We start from the raw sequence: 22,353 nt of genomic DNA, 5'->3' as shown, positions 1-22,353 counted from the left end.
CAATAAAATATTTGCACCATATTGACTGCTCTGAATGTATCCTATGGCATATGTAAAAATAAAAGTCTGAATTTCGATGAGCTCAGAAATAGATTTTCATTTTCCCTCCTGTGAAAATAACAAACTCATAGTCAATGCATCTGTACTGTATTATTTTGTTTTTTCTACCTTCTCCTTTGGGTTTATGAAAGGAAATAAGAAAAATTCTCAACCCAATTTAGGAAAAAAAATAAATAGTGAGGCTTAAAAGTTGTATAAAAGAAGTCCTCAAATTAATGAAAAGACAGGAGGAAAATCCTTGGTTAATTAATTTTCGGTTGACCCCTGAACAATGTGGAGGTTAGGGGTGCTGATCCCCTATGCAGTCAAAATTCATGTATAACTTTCAACTCTTCAAAAACTTCACTACTAATAACCTACTGCTGACTGGAGGCCCTACCCATAAAATAGTCGATTAATACATATTTTGTACATTAAGTGTATTATATACTGTAGTCTTACTGTAAACTAAGCTAGAGAAAAGAAAATCTTAAGAACATCATAAGAAAAATATGAGAAAATATATTTACAGTACTGTACTATATTTAATTGAAAAAAATCTGTACATAAATGGACCTGAGTAGTTCAAACCTTTGTTGTTTAAGGCTCAAGTATATTTTTTGAAGTTAATGACCATTGGCCCATGTTTTCTTTTCTAAGAGCATGGCATATTTGAATTTTAAAAATTCATTTAAGGAAAAATTGACTCAAAAGTAAGGAGAACAATGAAGATCTTGTTAAGTATGAAAACTAGGAATTAACCACATAGATGGCATAGCTATTATACAATTAAAGCATTAACTCCAAAAAGTGTATGTGTGTGTGTGTGTGTGTGTGTGTCTATTTCTTTGCTTTCTTTTCCTTGAGTCATTTACTTAAATAAGAATGATGTGTTTTTCTGTAAGATTTTTTTTTCCTATTTTTTACATGCACTTTAAAAAAATTAAATCCTGCCAAGGCAGACCTGCTCCTGGGCAGCAAGGCAGACTAGTTCTCCTGCTACCAAACACTTAGAGCTTGGATAAATAAGAAATATATTTCTAAATGATTTGGGAAACAGCCAAAATCAGAAGGGAGTACTGGAAATTCCCAAGAGGTTCCTTCTACCTGCACCCTTTCTCCTTCCATAAAATACACATGCATACATGTGTGCACACTTCTACACACACACACACACACACACACACACACACAGACACAGAGGAATCTGAAAGAAGCAAATTGATAAGCAACCTGGGGGCTGAAATTGCCCTGTGGGCAGCTTCCAATATAGGAAACTGAATTTTGGGAGTTAACAGCATGTGGAGGATATGAGAATGGGTCTTGGCCTCATAAAATGAGAAAGATAACCTGAAATCCCCCCCATAAAACTTGGAATCTGAAAAGATAGACCTTAAATAAAAGTGTGAACTTAAAAACACATACACACACATATATGTAGAAAATATATATAAAATATATGTAAATATAATATATAATTATACTTTAAAATTAAATGTAATTATATATATTAAAAAAATATTTTTAAAGCAAAGTGAGAGCCTATTGGCAAAGCAAGTCAATCAGGAAACCTTTCTATCCTCACTGAGACTCTATGAGAGATAAAGATAAATGACCAGAACTACAACAATAATAATTTCCCCTGAGAATTTGTCACAGACTCCTGGTCTCACAGTATTTTTGATTTGTTTTAATAGTAACATCATGATTTTGGAAATTCCAAGTTAAAAAATTAAATTAAAATGTACCCAGGGTTAGTAGCACCACCCAACCCCATCTCAATATTTCTACCAGATAGATTAGCAAAACATGAGCCCAAGAAGAAAAAAAAAGCACAAGAAGAAATTTTAAAGAGCAAGAGTCAAAATCATCATCATCATAATGATAATAGCAGTCAGCCTAGAGTCCCCAGAGTGCTTTAGGTGCTGGAATATTATTAAAACAGAATTTAGCATTTAAACATATAAAATTGCTTTAAAAGTATATAATCAAATAAAAAAAATGAGAGAAACAAGAGACTATTTCAAAATGAGCAGACAGATTTGGAAAATAACCAAATAGAAATGAAAAACATAACTGTTAAAATTAACCACTCAGCTGAGATATCAAAAGCTCACAGAAGAGAGAATCTTCGACCAACAATATAAACCTTTAGAAAATGTGGTATGGGATAAAAGTAGAATAAAGAAATCAAAGGTTTTGAGACATAGAGAGCAAATAAGAAAATCTAACAAATCTTTAAGCAGAAATCTAAATGAAGAGCACAGAGAGAATGGAAGTGAAAAAACATTAAAGAGATAATTGCTGAGTATTTTCAGGAGTGTTGAAAATTATGACTGTCCATTTGCCAACGTGGTTACCATTTCCAGTATTTTTTCTCGTGTAGATCCAGATTTCCAGTTGGAATCATCTTCTTCTGCTGAAGGCCTTCCTTTAACATTTTTTTTTTTTTTTTGGTAACTTACATCTCTTGGCCATGAATTCTTCATCTTTTTTGTCTGAAGAGTCTTTATTTTGACTTGATTTTAATTATGTTTCCACTACTTACTAGCTGTGGGACCGTGGGCGATTTCTCTAGGATTCATTTTCTTAATGTATAACACGGAGGTAGTAATAGTACATAGTTCAAAGGATCGTCTTGAAAATTAAGTTAATTAGAGCATGTCATTCACTTATAATAGTGTTTGACAAGTAGTAAGCTCTCAGTACATGTTGTAAATGATGGGAATTTCTGGGGGCAAGCAACAACAATCTGAGTCATTAGGTTGTTACTTAATGGGAAATCCAAGATGTAGTTTCAGGGTTTATGTTGCAGCTCAGTGATATCAGAGCAGAAGTCTGACATCTCAGTGATTTTTCTCTCTCATGGGACAAAAAATGATTCTTTTAGCTCCAAATATTACATATTCATACCTATTATCAAATGCATGAAGGAAGAAGGAAAGGAATGGCACAAGTAAGCCACCTTTATACTCTTGTCCCTTTGGCCAGAAAGCAAAAATGTTTCCCAGAACCCTCCTTGTAGACCTCCCCCCATGTGATCACTGGCCAGAGCCCTCTCATATGGCCACCATTAACTCCAAGTGAGCATATTCTTCAAGGAAGAGGACGATGATGCACCAATTATGTATGATTCATCTCCTTAGGTTGGCCATAATGCTGCCTGTAAAAGTGGAAATATCTTCATAAGGCAGAAAGGGAAGTAGCTAATAAGTAACTGGAGAAAACATATAGATTTGGAAATTTCATATTAATTTTGCTTTTTTTAAAAAATTTTATACTTCAGGCTTACAGCGTCTATTAGAATAATGCAATGCAACATTTTAATCAATTCTAGTCACACATACAAAAAAAATATGTTGCTGGCTAGTGTTGATGAAAACTGGTCCCCCCCCCAAAAAAAATGGAGATTGGCTTAGGGTGTGATTGAAAACCTGATTGTTTTTCTTTTTTATGCAATTACTGCTTTCTTTGCTGCAGACTGTATTTGAAAAGAATCACCTTTGGCAAGAGAAATCTTTGAATCACAGGCAGCTACAAACCTGACGCTTAACTGATGTTTCTCTGAATATTTGGAACCTTGTCACATATCCTGTCGTGAATAACTTCAGGTGAAAAACGTACATGAATTACCATGTTTTGCTTTAAAAAGATGGTTCTTTTTATAGCATCAAGTGTAACTATTATCCTGTTCTTCCTTAGTTAAAACACTGATTTTTAGCGAGGCACATTTCCACTAACCTTAAAGGCTACATTTTTCATCCTCCATTGTAGGAGAGTAACAAAGGTCAGACTCCAAGGAAAGCACACTGTGGGATGAAGATATGCATGTAGGAAGTTTACTGGGGAATGGTTTTAGTATCAGCACCAGTGCAAGAATGAAAAGAGCAGGATTGGTAAGAGTTGGAAGGCAGTCACAACCAAGGCCTTAGCCAATCTCAAGGGGAGCCTTGGAGCTGGAATGGCCAATGGTCCTCATTTTGAGGACAATGTACTAGGCATCAGTTCCGTATATTAACAGGTTTTGGAAGGAAAGTGGACATGGTCTTCAGGCAGCTCTCTACCCACTGACCATCATGGTAGTCATGGGAGGAGAAGGCAGAAGTGGGTAAGAGCAAACTCAGCTGAAAGCTTGTAGCCATTAACACTCCCACAACTATAGGGAATGAGTGCTTCAGTTCTGGAAGGGTACCATAGGATCATCTCCAAGTTGGCACCCTATCTGTGCCCTCAATTGCTGCTCAATCACTCTTTCAGGCTGACAATTTCTAGGAGGTATGGCATAGGATAATTGATAGGACCAGTGCTGTGCTTTTCTGGCTATAAAGTAGGCCTCTGGTTCACTGAGAAATTACAGAGAATCCAGGCTTGTGGGTCAAACACACTCTTCAGGTTCTTAGACATTGGTGCTGGCTGAAGCATGGGAGACAAGAAAGGCAAGATGACATTTGGAATATGAGTTGAATCTGGGCAAGATGTATCAACCCTCTTCAGGGTTGGAAGGAATCCAATATAGGGAACTTGACACCAACTTAAACTTTTTCTCCTAAGAAAAATAAAATATTTTGACCAATAGTAATTTGATGCCCACTATCTCTAATTGAGTATTACAAAATAATAATGATAACATAATAATAATAATATGAGTAATCAGTGAGAGCCTGATTCCTTTGGGGAATGGGCCCCTTGAAACGCTGGCCTTCTAATAGAAAGTGAATAGAGCTGAGCACTTCAGTTAAATTTGGGGATCACAAGTTAAGCGGCTATTATGGAAATTTTGTCAGATAATTCTTTGAAACTCAGTATGACCCCTCTTAACTTGAGCTTTAGGAATATGCCTGTCACAATGAGGTTCCAAGGTAGCCCAGTTTTGTAAAAGGGGCATTACCATTAAGTCCCATGTCATATATATCCATCCTGAAGAATGTCCAGTCTTGAGATTACTCTACATTGAGACCAGATGTAGGATATTGTAGCAAGGAGGTTTTGCTTTTGGTCTAGAGCTAAATTTAACAACAAAAAAGTATTTTCTCCTTTTCTCAAACAGGATATTGGTGTCTTAATTCAGGAAAAACAAAAACAAACATGAAGATGTGCTAAAAGGGAAATAAAAAGTTTTTTGTTGTTATTTTTTCCTTTTTAAATTTGTTTATGCTGGCTCAAAAATCATCTTCAATGGTGAGTCAGAGTTGAAAAGAAACATTTGAACCTGCTGGGTTAGGTAAGAGGAGAAAGAGATCACTAATAAGCTGGAAACATGGCCGTAGGATGGCAAATTTCCAAATTGGAAATGACTTATTTCCAAATTCGCACCTGCCATTAGCTATCTTTTATGTAATCAGGCATTGAAGAAATTTGCAAAAATGTAAAACAAGTCCACCCTTATCACTGTTTTTTTTGTTTTGTTTTGTTTTGGATAATGTAGTTAATTTTACATTAAAATATGTTTTTGTTAATAGGTAACAGGTTTATGATTTATTTTAAGTGTACTAAGAAAGAGTTTCTCAGTTTTAGTTTCTAACAAGGTAATATATATATATATATATATATATATATATACAGATACATGTATGTATATATATAATATCTAGTTGTCCTTAATAATGTTTAAGTTTAAAAACATCCTGAGACCTATAAGTTTGAGAATAATGGGGCTAGAAGAAGGCAAATATGCCCAAAAGAAAAAAAGAAAACAACAATTAGATGTTGCGGCTTTAACATTTTTACAGAAGGACAAAGGAATATAGAAATTTAAAAGTTGCCAAGAAAATGGCTCAAGTGATGGACAAAGGGACTTATCCAAAAAACTAAAAAAGAAGAGAAAACAGAATAAGCTTAATAGAGACCATGGAGTGTGTAGGGAATAGAGGTCCCAATAAAGTTGAAGAACAGATTTAGTTGTGACGGGGGGAGTGTTAAGAGAAACCGAATGTCTGAAGTTTGAACACAGAGGATAATGATAATATGAAATATGATAATGAGTTTAGCTCTCCTATGTTGGGGTTCTCTTGTTTCCTGGGAAGGGTGACATGTAGGGAGAGGGCTGAGAGTGACTGAGATGCATTTGGAATGCAGACCACTGGAAATGGACTTGGGGAATGAGGGTATTGGATGGTTGTTCACTGAGATGTTGAAGATCCTAACTGTGCCAGAGCTTGGGTGATGGTTAAGGAGTAAAAGAAGGCAAGGGAATCTTCAACACATGAGGAAAACAACAAGGAGATAGCAGATGGACTGAAAGTAGGGGGGCAGAGAGCAGGACAAAATGAGGGGAGCCTTAAATACATCTGGCTTTTTGGAGGAGAAGGGATAATTCATTGCATGATTCTTATCTACATGGGGTTGAAAATAATGAGCAGCATCCACTTAAAAGTGCTGAAGGAGATATGATGCCCTCAGGGAAGATCAGTGTCTTTAGGAGAGAACCTGTAGTGCTTTGAGGAAATAAGGGAGTTTACAAAATTGATGATAAAGAAGCAAGTGGGATCTTGATATGGAATGGGGTCTCACAGGACACCAAAGACAAGTGTGGGTGGGGAGGAATCAATGGGAGTATGAGTCAGAAGAAAAGGAAACATAGACTCATATGTATAAGATTCAATAAGAAGGGATAGATGGCTGAAGATATTTACATTTTGGTTGTTGACAGAGCATGACATGAATGTGAATTAAGTGGGCTGTAGCAAGCTGCAAGTCTATATATATATATATATATGTAGGGCCTTACATCACTTTTTACAACACTTTTCCTTTTTTACCTTTTAATTTTCAACTTGATCCTATTTCCCTTAGTGTTTTAGGGGTGTTCCAAAATGCAATATGTGTGTTTCATGTCAAACATGATAACTGTCATAGAAGTAATCTACTTTTTGTGGCCCGTAGCATCTAGAATCTTAGGATTAATGTCAGTCAAAGGAATTGGTGATGCCATTTATGAAGATAAGCTGAGGCAGGGTCATTAAACATAAACCATAATCCCAGAAGAATTAGAAATTGCAGAAACCTTTTGTTTAGATCACCTACAACATCAAAGCACTGTGTCAAATTTGATTTCTTCCAGACAGAAGGCTGAGTTATCTTTGGTCAGTAACTCAGAGAGGAGAGATTTACTGCAGATACCCTTATTCCATAAGATTCAATACTATATCAGGAAAACACTACAAATACTACTAGGAATCATTTAAAATGTGGCAGGTAATTAAAATATACTTTTTCAGCCAAATAAACTTTTCATCTGCATGTTTTCAACATTTAAAAAATATAATTTTAAAGTGAAATATTTCCCAATTTTGATTAATCAGCTAATTCATTTTAATAGGCTTTTAAATGAAATCTGTACTGTCAACAAGAGGTTAACTTCTTAACTGTTCACTTCTATATGACAAACAAAAAATTACCCCAAACATCCTCTGTTCGTTTTGGGTTTGGTAGCTAGACTCTTCAAGGAAACATCTTTTCCATTGAGGAAGTAAATTGCCTCTTCTGTCTGTAATTTATTTTTCATATGTGGCTCTTAACTTTATGGCATTAGCACTTTTTTTATGGAGAAGCTCACCTGCTTGATTCACTGAGTTACAGTTTGCTGAAGTACTGTGACAATCTGGGAAAGAGGTCTTTGGCTGAGGCAAACCCTGGGCTTAGTCACAGTTGGTTTCTAGAGTGAGAGAGGCAAGTGTCTTGAGGGCCTGCAAGCTAACTTTGAAAGCCAGCTACAGGCCACACCAGGGATACACACAAAAGAGCACTTCAAAAGACAAAAAAAGCCCTGAACAATTTGGGTTGAGGACACTGTAACTAAAGCCGGTGTTGAGAGCCAAGCAAGAGTTTTCTAAGACATACAGAAAATTCTCCTCTATCCACTTCCCTGGAAGAAATGGTTTCATAAAATAGCATAAAAAGTCCATCAATCTTCTCTACCCTTTTCAAATTAAATAAAAAGCTTAGAAATGGGCATATTTAGAATGGCACTAATTATAGTAAACTCTAATTTGAGGGTTGTTTCAGAATTGCCAATTAAGTGATTTTCTTTCACAGTATGTAAAATCTGAAGGTGAGGTAGGTCGTATTTGAGCCTTAATGTGCATCATGCTGTTTTAATGATGCCTTGAAAGCATTGCAGAATTGTATGTAAGTAAAGGTTACTTTTCTTTAAATTCTTTATTATCAAACATATTATTTTTCCATCTGGAGTATTACGGATAAGATAACATATAGAAATTCCAAGGAGCACTTAATTGAATCTAAATTGCCAATTAATATATAAAGTTGATTTAAAACATTCCACCAAACAAAACTCACTATCCCAGCTTTTATAAGCAGTTCTATTTCCAAGCGAAGTCGGCTTCTTCCTTTTAGAAAAGATTTGTAACTCACCTACAAGATCGAATTGGTGTGAAATTTTAATGAAAATTTGCGAGAGAAAGTGAGGGGATGTTAAATGAACAAAAAGGAGGAGGTTTTTAATTATGTCATTTTCCTATACTTTCTTTACACTTCACCATATACAGTACAACAAACAATTCAGCAGTTCTTAAAAGCCTTTGATGACCAGTGGACAGGAAAATGAGAACCATACAACTGAAGACACATTCAGCTATACAGATAAGGCTATAGAGAAATTAAATTTTTTTTCTGACTGTTCATTTTTTACTTGAGTTGGCTTTATGAGTATTAGTTAACTGTGCCTTAATGTTTAACCACCATGCTATATGTATCCAGCACCTCTTCTAAAAGACTTTGCTTGGTAACTATATAAAAAGTCAAGAGAACTAATCTAAATTTCTAGGCAATTTCAGAGTTTTATTTAGCTTCTTGGTAATACAATTTAATAGTAAGTCAAGCTAGTTTATGCATTGAATTGCCACATGAGGCCTGAGATTTAGAAATATGAAACATTAAAGATGTTAATGGGATGGAGTTGATAAAGCAATGTTTTCTTCATCTAAATCTTATTAAGGAATGACAGATAGTAAATTAAATATTAGAGATTAAAAAATATTTTGGTTAGGTTTGATTGCCTTTGTTTTTCAGTTTCATTTAGAAGGACCACCTTACAACCTTGGACTATTACCAAAGACACATAATCCTATTAATTGTACTTTGTGATTTTTTTTTTTTTGTGTCTAGGTTAATTTTCAACCACTTGGTAATCAGATGTACAATGTTGTGGTCCTTCATGTTTAAGAAACACATTTAACAACAACAACAAAAAAATCCCCTTCTTCAAAGATCAATATGAATTCTAATGAGTCGTGCATTCTTACTGATTTCTCTAGTGATGTGTTGTACTAATACATCATTTCTGAAAGCTGTCTCTTTAATGATGTATTAATATAATACATCATCAGTCTGAGGCAGAAGAAAGATAAATTGCCTAAAATATGGTGTCTTCAATGGAACAAAAGATTTTTGGAATAGATTAATTTTAATTATAAAAGAAAGGGAGTCTACTTCTGAGTAAATTATTTCAGCTCTTCCCCATCAGTATCTGCATCTCTTCAACTAAATTTAAAGATGCTGTTTAATTAGGCTTCCCCTCACAAGTTTCATTGAGAGATAATGGACATACATTATTGTATAAATTTAAGGCATACAGCATGATGGCTTGATTTGCATATGTTGTGAAATGACTATATAATAATATATAATAATAGGTTCAGCTAATAAACATCTTCCTATCTTCTCATATAGATACAATAAAAGGAAAAAAAAAGGAAACAAAATCCTTCAGATAAGAACTCATAGGATTTCCTCTTTTAACGACTTTTCTATGTATATCATACAGCAGTGTCATCTATACTTATCATGTTATACATTGCATTCCTAGCATTTATTTTATAACTGGACAGTTGTACCACTTGACCATCTTTTAACAATTTCCTCTTCCCACCCTCTGCCTCTGGTAACATGGCCACAAAGTCTGATCTCTTTTCCTCTGAGTTTTGTTGTTGCTGTTGTTGTTCATTTGTTTTCATTTTTCTTTTTTAGATTCCAATATAAGCAAGATCACACAATATTTGTCTTTTTTTATCTGACTTGTTTTACTCAGCATAATGCCTTCAAGGTCAGCCATGTTGTCACAAATGGTAGGATTTCCTTCTTTTTTATAACTGAATAATATTCCTGTGTGTGTGTGTGTGTGTGTGTGTGTGTACCACAACTTCTTTATCTGTTCATCCATCGAGGGACATTTAAGTTGTTTCCATGTCTTGCCTATTGTCACTAAAGCTACTATCAAAATGGGGGTGCAGATGTCTTTTGAAGTTAGGGTTTTCTGGATGTATTCCCAGAAGTGGAATTGCTGTATCATATGGTAGTTTTATTTTTAATTTTTTGAGGATTCTCCTACTGTTTTCACAGTGACTGTATCAGTTTATAATCCCACCAACAGGGCACAGGGGTTTTCTTTTCTCCATGTCCATACCAGAATTTTTATCTCTTATCTAAAAGATGGTGGCCATTCTAACAGGTATGAGATGGTATCTCATTATGGTTTTAATTTGCACTTCCCTAAATGACTATTTAAGTATTTTTTTCATGTATCTGTTGGCTTTTATAGATTTTCTTTGTATGATCCTTTGTCCATTTTTAAATTGTGTTGGTTTGTTTTTGCTATTGAGTTGTATGAGTTATTTATTTATTTTGGATATTAACCTCTTTTAGTTTGATGTAGTCTCACTTGTTTATTTTTGATCTGTTGCTTGTGCTTCAGGTGTCATATCAAAAAAAATCCTTACCAAGACCCATGTCAAGGAGCTTTATTCCTATGTTTTCTTCTCAAAGCTTCACGGTTTCAGGCCTTATATTTAAGTCTTTAATCTATTTTGAGTTAATTTTTGTGAATTGTATAAGATATAGGTCTGGTTTCATTCTTTTATATGTGAATATCCAATTATGCCAGCACTATTTATTGAAATAATTGTCTTCATTTAGTATTCTTGGCTTCCTTGTCAAATATTAGTTGACCATATATGCTTGGGTTTATTTCTGGGCTCTCAATTCTGTTCTATTGATCTATTTTTCTGTCTTTATGCTAGTACCATACTATGGCTTTACTGTAGAGTTTGAAATCAGAAAGTGATATGTCTCCTGCTTTGTTCTTCTTTCTCAGAATTTCTTTCATTACTTGAGGTCTTTTGTGGTTCCACATAAATTTTAGCAGTAAAAGTTTTCTATTTCTGTAAAAAAAATACCATTGGAATCTTGATAGTGATTGCACTGAATCTATAAATGGCTTTTGGTAGTATTGACATTTTAACACTTTAATAATTCAAACCCGTGACCAGGGTACCTTTCCACTTATTTGTGTCTTCTTTGATTTTTTCATCAATGTCTTATAGTTTTCAGAGTTGAGATCTTTCACCTCCTTATTTAAGTTTACTTCTAAGTATTTTATGGTTTCCAATGCTACCATAAATGGAATCAGTTTCTTTATTTTCTTTTCAGAAAATCAGTTTCTGGTGTATAGAAATGCCATTTATTTTTTATTAATTTTGTATGCTGCTACTTTACTGAATTCATTTATTAGGTCAAATGGGTTTTTTGTTTTGTTTTGTTTTGTTTTTTTTGGTTAAGTTTTTAGGATTTTCCTTATGTAAAATCACGTCACCTGCAAATAGGGACATTTTTACTTCTTCCTTTCCAATTCTGACACTTTTTTGTTTCTTTTTCTTACCTGGTTGCTCTTGCTAGGACCTCTAGTTCTATATTGGACAAGAATGGTAAGAATGGGCACCTTTGTTTTGTTCCTGAGCTTAGAGGAAAAACTTTGAACTTTTACTGTTGAATATGATGTTAGCTGCAGGCATGTCATATATGGCCTTTAGTATGTCAATGTATGTTCCCTCTATGCCTGATTTGTTCAGAGTTTTTATTATGATTGGATGTTGAATTTTGTCAAACGCTTTTTCTATATTTCTTACATTGACCACATGATTCATTTGTTTCATCTTACCAATGTGATGTATCACATTGATTGAATTTCATATGTTGAGCCATTCTTGCATTCCAGGAATAAATCTCACTTGATTATAGTATATGATCCTCTTACTGTACTGCTGAACTCAGTTTGCTAGTATTTTACTGAGAATTTTTGGATCTATATTCATCAGGGGTATTGGCCTGTGCTTTTCTTTTCTAGTAATGTCCTTTTCTGGTTTTGGTACCAAGACAATGCTGGTCTTTTAAAATGGGTTTAGGAGTGTTTCCTTCTCTTTGATTTTTTGGAAGAGTTTGAGAAAGATTGGTGTTAATTCTTCTTTAAATGTTTGGTAAAATTTACCAGTAGAGCCATCTGGTCCTGGGATTTTCTTCACTGGGAGATTTTTTTTTAAAGATTTTTATTTATCTATTTTAGAGAGAGAGAAAGAAAGAGAGAGACAGAGAGAGAACAAGTCGGGGGAGGGAGAGGGACAAGCAGACTCCACCCTGAGCATGTAGCCCGATGTGAGGCTTGATCCCACAACACTGAGATCATGACCTGAGCAAAAATCAAAAGTCAAATGCTTAACCGACTGAACCACCTAGGTGCCCCTTTGCTGGGAAATTTTTGATTACTGACTTGATTTCTTTACTAGTAATTGGTCTACTCAGATTGTCTACTTCTTTCTGATTTAGTCTTGGTGAGTTGTATGTTTCTAAGAATTTTTTCATTTCTTCTAGGTTGTCCAGTCGTTGGCAGGTTGTTATTCAAAGTAGCTCTTGTGATCCTTTGAATTTCTCTGGTATCAGTGGTAATATGTCCTTTTCATTTATAATTTTGTTGATTTCTATTCTTTCTTTTTCTTTTCTTTTTTTTTTTTTTCTAGCTAAAGGTTTGTCAATTTTCTTTTCTTTTCAAAGAACCAACTCTTAGTTTGGTTAATCTTTTCTACTGTTTTTCTGTCCTCACCTCAATCTCATTTATTTTTTTTCTCTGATCTTTACCATTTCCCTCTGCTAACTTTGGGATTAGTTTGTCCTTCTTTTTTCTAATTCCTTAAGGCATAGGGTTACATTGTTTATTGGAATCTTTATGGCTTCTTAATGTGGGTGTTTATTGCTATGAATGTTCCTCTTAGAACAGCTTTTGTTGCATCCCATAAATCCTGATATGTTATATTTTCATTTTCATTTGTCTAAGCAAACTATAGAGATAGTAAAATGATCAGTGGTTGACAAGGATTGGAGAGGACAGGAAATGAATAGATGAGGCACAGAGATTATTAGCACGCTAATAATCTATTCTGTATACTACTCTAATGGTGGATATATGATACTGTGAACTGTGCAAATAGCAAAACTTAATTGTAAACTATGGATTTTAGTTAATACAGATTTCACCTGTTGCTATGTCACTTAGCTTTTACAAAAGACCTACATTAGTACTAACTAAAAGAAATCTGAAGAGGATTTTTGCTTTTACAACATAGTAATTACTTCTTCTCTTTATGTCATTTCAGCCTATCAAAGGTTTCAGAGGAATGCTCTATTTTTGGATAGCTGGATAAACTGTAATAATGTATCAATATTGGTTCTTTAACTGTAACAAATATATCACACTAATGTAAGAAGTTAATAACACAGGAAACTGTCTGTGTAGGGGGAGGGAGGGATGGTTACAGGGGAACTCTGTACAATCTGCTCAATTTTTTGTAAATCTAAAACTATTCTAAAGAAATGGGGAATGGGTAGAGAGATCACTGGAGCTGGGAAACCTGGGTCGAAGTTATTGTTCTTTCAACTCAAATGATCCTAGGAGGAAAAATCAGAAAATCTTTCTTTACCCTTATTTTCTCTTCTCTCCCAAAATTTCTGCTTTTACAACCACTTATACTTCCTCCAAGATCTTTATCTGTGGTCCTTTTCAGGAAAGAACAATATACATATTAAGTTTCTATCTGTACCTACTATATTTGTGCATCATGAGACTGATGTCAGCATATTGGACCACATGAATGAGGTATTTCCTAAAGGAGTATATTATCCTAAAATAATCTCACAGTTACTACCATTATCTCAATTTTTTAATTCATATATGCAAATGACCTTAACTAGAGATATGGTTGTTATGATGAGAGCAAGCCCTGGGGGAATAATGAGTCTAATAAAATGATTGTATTTGGAGAACACATTGTTTTCTGGAACAAAATATTCCATTGACATAAAATAATGAAGTGTGATGTATAAACAAGTAAAAAACTTTTAAATTTAATTTGAAATAGTATTTCCCCTTAGTTATTAGCATAGATGAATTAAAAGTTATATCAATAGTCTATCCACAAAGGGGAAAAAAAGAGGAATGGAGAGAAAGGAAAGACTTTAATTGTGTTTGAGAAATGAAATAGTCAGAAATCCTGATTAGTGTGGGAGGAATAAATTATTAAATCTACCCACACCCTCTATTTTTAATCTCCACTATTCAATTTTATATTCACAATGTTCTCATACAATGGTAAAACACTAATTAGTATTTAAAAATTGATTCATTTTATGACTGACCTTTAGCTAATTCCAGTTTGTGAATTCTATTCTTTGGGTTTACAAATAGCTGACAAAACTGATTTCTTTCAGTTCTGAAAATCCAATGTTTAATTAAAATAGTTTTAAGTTATTTTTTCTGGTGCTCAGTGAACATTTATGTCTTAGTGAACATAGATAACATGAAGTGCCTTCATTAATTATTTTGAGAGTAGAAAGCATTACTTTTTAATAATAATTCAGTTTTGGGGCGCCTGGGTGGCTCAGTCGTTAAGCGTCTGCCTTCGGCTCAGGTCATGATCCCAGAGTCCTGGGATCGAGCCCCGCATCGGACTCCCTGCTCAGCGGGAAGCCTGCTTCTCCTTCTCCCACTCCCCCTTCTTGTGTTCCCTCTCTCGCTGTCTCTCTCTCTGTCAAATAAATAAATAAAATCTTTAAAAAATAATAATAATAATAATAATTCAGTTTTAATATAGACTCCTTTTGAATGATTCTTACAGAACTGAGAAATATTTTAAAACCATGATTATATCATACTATCTTTTCATCATAATTAGAAGGTAGAGAGTGTTAGGATTGTAATGGTGAGGAAAGGAAAACACAGATAATTAAAATAATTTTTGCAGTTGATCAACAATGGAAAAAGAGAAAAGTTAATATATCCTGTATCTCTTACCTTTATTCAATAAGAGGTACCACAAGAGGCATTTGCCACATTTCTAAGAGTGTCTGGTGCAATTCTGGATATCACAAAAGTGCAAAGTTCACTCTTGTCCATACTTTTTACCCATGTCCTAATCTTAATTAAGCAATCCTTATATGCTTTACATGTCGATTGCATTCAGGCCAAGTCTTTGGTTTGAGTTCATTCCATGAGAGGGTGTAGATCAAAGTATCTCAATAAGAAAGACACTTGTTTAAAATTTGAGAACTTCTTGCAAGTGTCTGCTATCTACAAGTCATTTGTCTACTGTTTTTTCTGGGTCAACTATAAACTTCTTAAAGTCTACCAGGAAAAAAAAAAAACTGTTAATCAAATAAAGCCAAGTTTATTAGATTTATTTCAGAAAGGGAAAACACCACCTCAATAGAACTTTGATCATGTTTCAGAAGAGGAAGTCAGGAGAAGCTGTTGTAGTATTTCAGAATCAAGACTGGATGGTTTTTAGGCATGACTTACAAGGTAGGAGACTAGTTTGGATTAGACAGAAATTAGGATATACTAACTTTGGATTGGAGGGCACAGTAAGGAAAAGGTCTTAAAATGATTCTTAGTAAGCTTTAATAAGTTTTAGTTGGCTCACAGTTTCATCATCTTCCAAGAGAAGGTATTTCTTGGAACAAACAGGTAGGTTACTTTCACTTACACTCAGTATTGTTTAACAAAGAGAGGGGAGAGAATTTCCAGTATTGATTAACACAGAGATAAGGAATATGCTCATTTTGTTTCTTATTTTGTGGGTATCAATTTACAGCTACAAATCTGAGTCTGGAATGGAAATATTTTGTCAGCTTAACTCCAACTCCCAGCTTTCCAGGTTAGTGGACAGGTCAAATATTATAATTATTGGGACTCCATTATTTTCACTAGACAGAGTCACACATAGATCTCAGTGTTCTATGTGGTACTTATAAACTGGGGGAAGGGACTTTACTTTGTAGTCCATTATAGATGCTACTAGTATTTTCATTGTCTGTATCCATGTAGTTCCCTTAAATTCCAGGGATTTTTGCTTCCATGTCCTTATGGAGCATAGAAGTACTTGTTCAGTTTTACAGGATCAGAAGTGGATCTGGGGGTAATTGATGAAGCTTAAACTTTAAGATTCATCACATGCAGAGTCCCATCCTGAGGAATTTCTAGTGGAACTAGGAGTAAGTTAATATAGCTATAAAATTGTAAAATAATAATAATTACTATAAATTTAGGATATTTAACAATAATTGGCTGAGATTGCTTTATCTCCCCACTATGATGTCCCTCTATTCCACTTCCCCTCCTGTCTGGTGGTATCCAAAGGTCACTCTGACAAATGTAAAGGTAAGTTGAGGATATTTGGGTTGGGTTTAGTAGTATATACTTATGTGTTCATAATCACTTGCCTGTATAATTAAATAATTGAAAGTCATTGAATGTGGGCATGGCTTCCAGAAATACTGTTTTCATCTGCTACAACTCACTTGATATCATGACAAAATAGGTATCATGGTTGAAAAGTTGTAAGGTCAAAATGTTTGAGCACAACTAGCAAAGGAAATATGTAGGTAGTGAGTGAGAAACAGGGCTTGAGATGTCTGGAGCCATCGGGTTAGATAGTTAATAATCAGAAGTGTAAAATTGTAAGCAGAGGATTCATTGATGCACAGAATGGAAATTCTCTCATCAGAAATATACCCCAAAATGCAGTAATGGGCAACATTTTGATAAGTATTCAGTTGTGATAATTTTATTCCTTGTGCCAGTAGCTGTACATGATGATTTTTTTTCCCAATTTTATTCTGGTAAAATATACACAACATAAACTTTACCACCTTAACCATTTGTAATATATAGTTCTGTGGCATTAAGTACATCCATGTTGTTGTGTATCTAGCACCCCTGATTGTCTCCATAACTCTTCATCTTGTGAAATTGAAACTCTTTACCTATTAAACGGTAACTCCACATTTCTTCTTACCCCCAGATCCTAGCAACCACGATTCTACTTTCCGTCTTTATGATTTTGACTACACTAAGTACTTCATATAAGTGGAATCGTACAGTATTTGTCTTTTTTGTGATTGACCTATTTCACTTTAATGTCCTCCAAGATCATTCATGCTGTAGCATGTCAGAATTTCTTTTCTTTTTAAGACTAAATAACATTCCATTTTATGTATACTGTATATAAAATTTTAAATCAACTCTATTTGTATCATTTACAAATAACTGCAGCCATTTTCATTAAAGTATATATCTGTGAAACCAACACCACAATCCAGATATAGAATATTTTTATCATCTCCAAAGTTTCCTTGTGATTCTTTATAATTCATTAATCCTGTTGTCCTCAGCTCTAGGTAAAGACTGATCTGCATGTTGTCATTATAGATTACATTTTGTCTTTTCGAGAATTGTATGTATGCATATATGAATTCATACAGTATGTATTCTTTTCTGTCTGAAATTTTTCACTAAGAATAATGATTTTGAGACTTATTCATGTTGGTGCATATATCTGTGGTCCCTTGCTTTTATTTCTGAGTACTCTTCCATTGAATGGGTATATCACATTTTGTTTTAGCCATGCACCTGTTGGAAGACACTTGGGTTCTTTCCAGTGCTGGGCTATTGTGAATAAAGCTTCTACAAATATTTGTTTACATTTTTATATCTCTTGGGTAAATACCTAGGTGTAGACTTGTTAGATCATTTCATAAAGAAGTCGCCACTGTTTTCAGTGGGGTCAGTGGCATCATATTCTTCCACAACTTTGTCAGCACTTGATATTGCCAATTTTTCTAGTTTTATCTATTGCATTGTATATACAGTAATATTTCATAGTTTAATTTGTGCTTTCCTGGTTAAAAATAATGTTGAAAACTTTTCCATAAACTTACTGGCTATTTATATACCATCTTTTGTGTAATGAAGTTTCTTATATTTTGCCCATTTATTTTTTGGTTCCTTTTATTGAGTTGTGATATCTTCAGGAACCAAGTCCTTTTTCTGATATATATATTGCAAAAACTTCTCTCGGTGTATTATCTCTTAATTTTCTTATTATTGTCTTTCTTCAGGGTAAAAATTTTAATTTTGATTAATTCCAATGTATCACCTTTTCTTTTGTGGTGTGTGCTTTTGTGTCCCCCCTAAAAATTCCATAGCTACTGCAAGGTTGTGAAGATTTCTTCCTATGTTATCTTCTATATGGATGTAGCATTTTTTTTTTACTTTTATTTACTTTTTTATTTTTCCCCCGTTAAATTGTCTTTGTGTCATTACTGAAAAATCAAATGACCTTCATGGGTCTCTATTTTATTCCATTTATCCAAATGCCTGATTTTTACCAAATCACATTCTCTTGATTGCTATAAGTATGGAATGAGTCTTGGAAGTCAAGGAATATAAATCCTCTAACTATGTTCTCCTTTACAAAACTACTTAGGCTTTTCTAGATTGTTTGCATGTCTATAAATTGCTAGCATCTGTTTGTTAATTTCTATAAAAAGTCTACTGGAATTTTAGTTGCAATTGTGTGGGCCTATAGATTAACTTGTGTCATGTTTGGAATTATATTTTTCAAGGAATTTGCCCATTTTATTTAAGATGTCAAATGTGTTATTTATGATAGGTTATTGTTATCCACTTAATGTCTGAAGGATCTGTAATGATAACCTCTCTTTCTTGGTTTGGTTATTTATCTTCTCTCTCTCTTTCTTAACTTAATCACTTTAACCAGGGGTATATCAATTCTATTGATCTGTTCAAGAATCAGCTTTCAGATTTATTAATATATTTATTTTTTTCTTTCATTCCTTCTTTCTATAATCTTTATTATATCTTATTTTCTACTTTTTTTGGGTTTACTGTACTTTTCTTATCAAGCAGCCTAAAATAATACTTTAAACTTCTTTTAGAACTTTCTTTTGTTCTAAAATAATCATTTAAATATATTTTGTGTCCCAAATGCTCCTTCAAATATACTGTATTTTTATTACAATTTAGTTTAATAGTGTAAGAGCTGAAATAAGAAGGCAGAGAGTCACTTTGTTTTTACCTCAACAGGGAACAGGAGCATAAGGCGACTCAAATTTGTCACTGTTCTGTGCGTGTCTATGAATGATCATGAAAGCATTGCAAGTATTGATTTGACAGTTAAAAATAAATTTAGTGAGAAGGAGTGTTCACAAATACAGAATCAGTGAGGTATGAGGATTGATTGCATCTCTCTCTTTCTCTCTGTATGCATATATATAACAAGATTGGTTTGAACTGTGTGGGTCTACTTATATGTGGATTTTTTGATAAATACAGTACCGTACTATAAATGTATTTTCTCTTCCTCATGATTTTCTTTATCTTTTAAGATTTTATTTATTTACTTGAGAGAGGGAGGGGAGGGAGGGAGAGAGCACAGAGAGGGAGGGAAAAGCAGACGCCCCACTGAGCAGGGAGCCCTAGGTGGGGCTCGATCCCAGGACACTTGGATCATGATCTAAGCCAAAGGCAGTTGTTTAACCAACTGAGCCACCCAGCCACCCCATGATTTTCTTAGTAACATTTCATTATCTCTAGCTTATTTTATTATAGGAACACAATATATGGTACATATAACATACAAAATATGTGTTAATTGACTGTTTATGTTATCAATATGGTGTTCAGTCAACAGTAGGCTATTAGTAGCTAAGTTTTTGGGGGGGTCAAAAATTATATGTGAGTTTTCAACTGCATGGTGGGGTCAGTGCCCCTAACCTCTGCATTGTTCAAGGGTCAACTGTGTGTTGTGTATATATACACACATACACACACTTGGTTTACCTGGGATTTTATGTTTTTTTTTTTTTAAGATTTTATTTATTTATTTGACAGAGAGACACACAGCGAGAGAGGGAACACAAGCAGGCGGAGCAGGAGAGGGAGAAGCGGGCTTCCCACTGAGCCGGGAGCCCGATGTGGGGCTCCATCCCAGGACCCTGGGATCATGACCTGAGCCGAAGGCAGACACTTAAGGACTGAGCCACCCAGGCACCCGGGATTTTATGTTTTAAGTAAACATTGACAACATAGAATTGTCTTTTTAATATATCCATTCTGGTTATCTTTATTTTTAATTAGATCAATAATTACTTTGAATTTAATATAATTGCTGATATGTTTATGTTTAGGTTTAACATTTTATTATTTATCATTTTTACTTGGCTTCTCACTTCTGTTTTGTTTCTCTGCACTCCTTTCTCACTTAGTTTTGTATATTTATTTTTTTAAATTCTATTTTCACTATTAGATTCTTAGCTATACATGACTTTTATTGGTTCCTCCAAGGAACATGTGAATCCTCTGATTTTCACAGTCTGTTTAGACGTAATATTATAACCTTTCATGTAAAATGTAGAAAATCTTGCAATTCTATAGTCCATTTACCCCACCTCCATCATCCTTTATGGTATAGTTATCCAAGGTATTATATCCCCAAAAGAAAAATACTGTAATTTTTATTTTATTCAGTCAAATTTGCCTAAATTTCTGATGCTTTTTATTTGTTGCTGAAGTTCTGAGTTTCTCTTATAGTGTGAAGAAGTACATTTACTATTTCTAGTCATACAGCTCTGCTGTGAACAGATTCTGTTGGTTTTCTTTTACCTAAATGTGTCTTTGTCATATTCTTGAGGGATGTAGTGCCTAAATACATAATTCTGGGTTGATAGTTTTGTCTTTAGACACTTCAAAGAAGTTTTCAAATGTCTCTTGGTCTTCATTATTTCTGAAGCAAAGACCACAGTCATTTAAATCACTGTTTCCCTGTGTTTCCGGTGCCTAATGTTGCATAAAAACCATCCCCAAACTTAATGGTTTCACAGCATTTCTTTTTCTCATGAATTTGTACTCTGTGCAGGGCTTGAAAAGGATAAGCTTGTCTGTGCTTCACTCAATGTGTGCTCAGATGGCTCAGATTGTAGGGTTGAAATTATCTGAAGGCTCACTCATGCAGGGTCTGGTCCCTGCTGTGGGAAGACTCAAACAGTGGCAGGTTGGAACAGCTTGGGCTCTTCTGGTGCCTTTCTTCCCTCTAAGCTGTAACATATCTAGCTCATCACATCATCCCTTTTCACTTTTCCTCTGTGACCTGGGCTGCCATGGTTCTTTGCAAACTTTATCCACTGTGCTCACTGCCATCATGACTTTCATAACTTCCTATAGAAGTCAAGAAAATACAATGAAAGGAAAAGTGCATAGAGGACCAGAGAGAATTGAGTGAGATGCCAGCTCACATACATGTTTAGAGCAACACTGTTACATGTTTGTCATCCTGGGGTTAGAAATCTTCAAAAAACACAAAGTAGAGAAATTATGTTTTTAATACAAAATGGAACTCATTTTTACCACCACTGGGTTGTGCAGTAAAAGGTGAATTCCTTCAGGTGTTATGATTCCAGAAACCACTGATGTCAATTTTGCAGTGGAAAGGTGACAGTGAACAATTTCTGTCTATCAACAAAACAGGACTGGCTTGCACTCTTTTCTTATTTTTGGTGCTTGTATCTGTACTTTGACTTACTTTTATCTTTTCTGTCTAAAAGGCTTCTTTGACATTTTTTAAACCATTTTTTTAAAAAGAAAAGAACAACAGATTTCCTTAGTTTTTACTAATTTTTCCTTTTCTTTTGTAATTTTGCCCTCTGTAAGAAGATCTTACCCCCTTTGTTTGGCATGAAAGACTTATGGAGGGAGAGGACTACCAATATATGTAGTGGATTTTTCAGATTTATACTATCCCCGAAAATGACAATGTACTACGAAAAACAACATTTCACACATTTCCGAAGTCTAAGTGTGGATATTAAAAGTTGCACTTACATATTTATCCAGCATATTTGTCCCAGGGTTTGTTAAATATCTCTAGGTGGTATAAAAAATTATTGGAACTACTTATCTTGAGCTCTTTACAATTTAGTTGGAGATCAGATAATTTAAACACTGTTAAATAGCAATATTTGAAAAAATGCTAAATGAATGCTAGACAAAATGACATAGAAGTTCATTCTCAACTTTTTAGTTTTAGGAATGAAATAACAGTAGTAACAACAAAGCTACAGCTCAGTCTTTAGAAACTGCAGAAGTAAAAATCACATAAAACAATTTCACGGTTGGTT

At 34.2% G+C, this 22,353-nt stretch overlaps 1 protein-coding gene across 1 annotated transcript in view; it reads left to right on the top strand.

Annotated features, from left to right (window-relative positions):
• Nucleotides 1-22,353, top strand: part of LOC116635222 (translationally-controlled tumor protein-like) — a 31,832-nt gene that overhangs the window by 699 nt on the left and 8,780 nt on the right. The window contains 2 exon segments of the mRNA XM_032409160.1: nt 15,972-16,034; nt 16,426-16,537. Coding sequence (XP_032265051.1) covers nt 15,972-16,034; nt 16,426-16,537 — 175 coding nt within the window.

This window comes from Phoca vitulina, unplaced genomic scaffold (genome assembly GCF_004348235.1).
Source record: "Phoca vitulina isolate PV1807 unplaced genomic scaffold, GSC_HSeal_1.0 scaffold10, whole genome shotgun sequence".
NCBI lineage: Eukaryota > Metazoa > Chordata > Mammalia > Carnivora > Phocidae > Phoca > Phoca vitulina.
The sequence above is the reverse complement of the archived record's forward strand: the minus strand, read 5'-3'. Positions and strand labels throughout refer to the sequence as shown.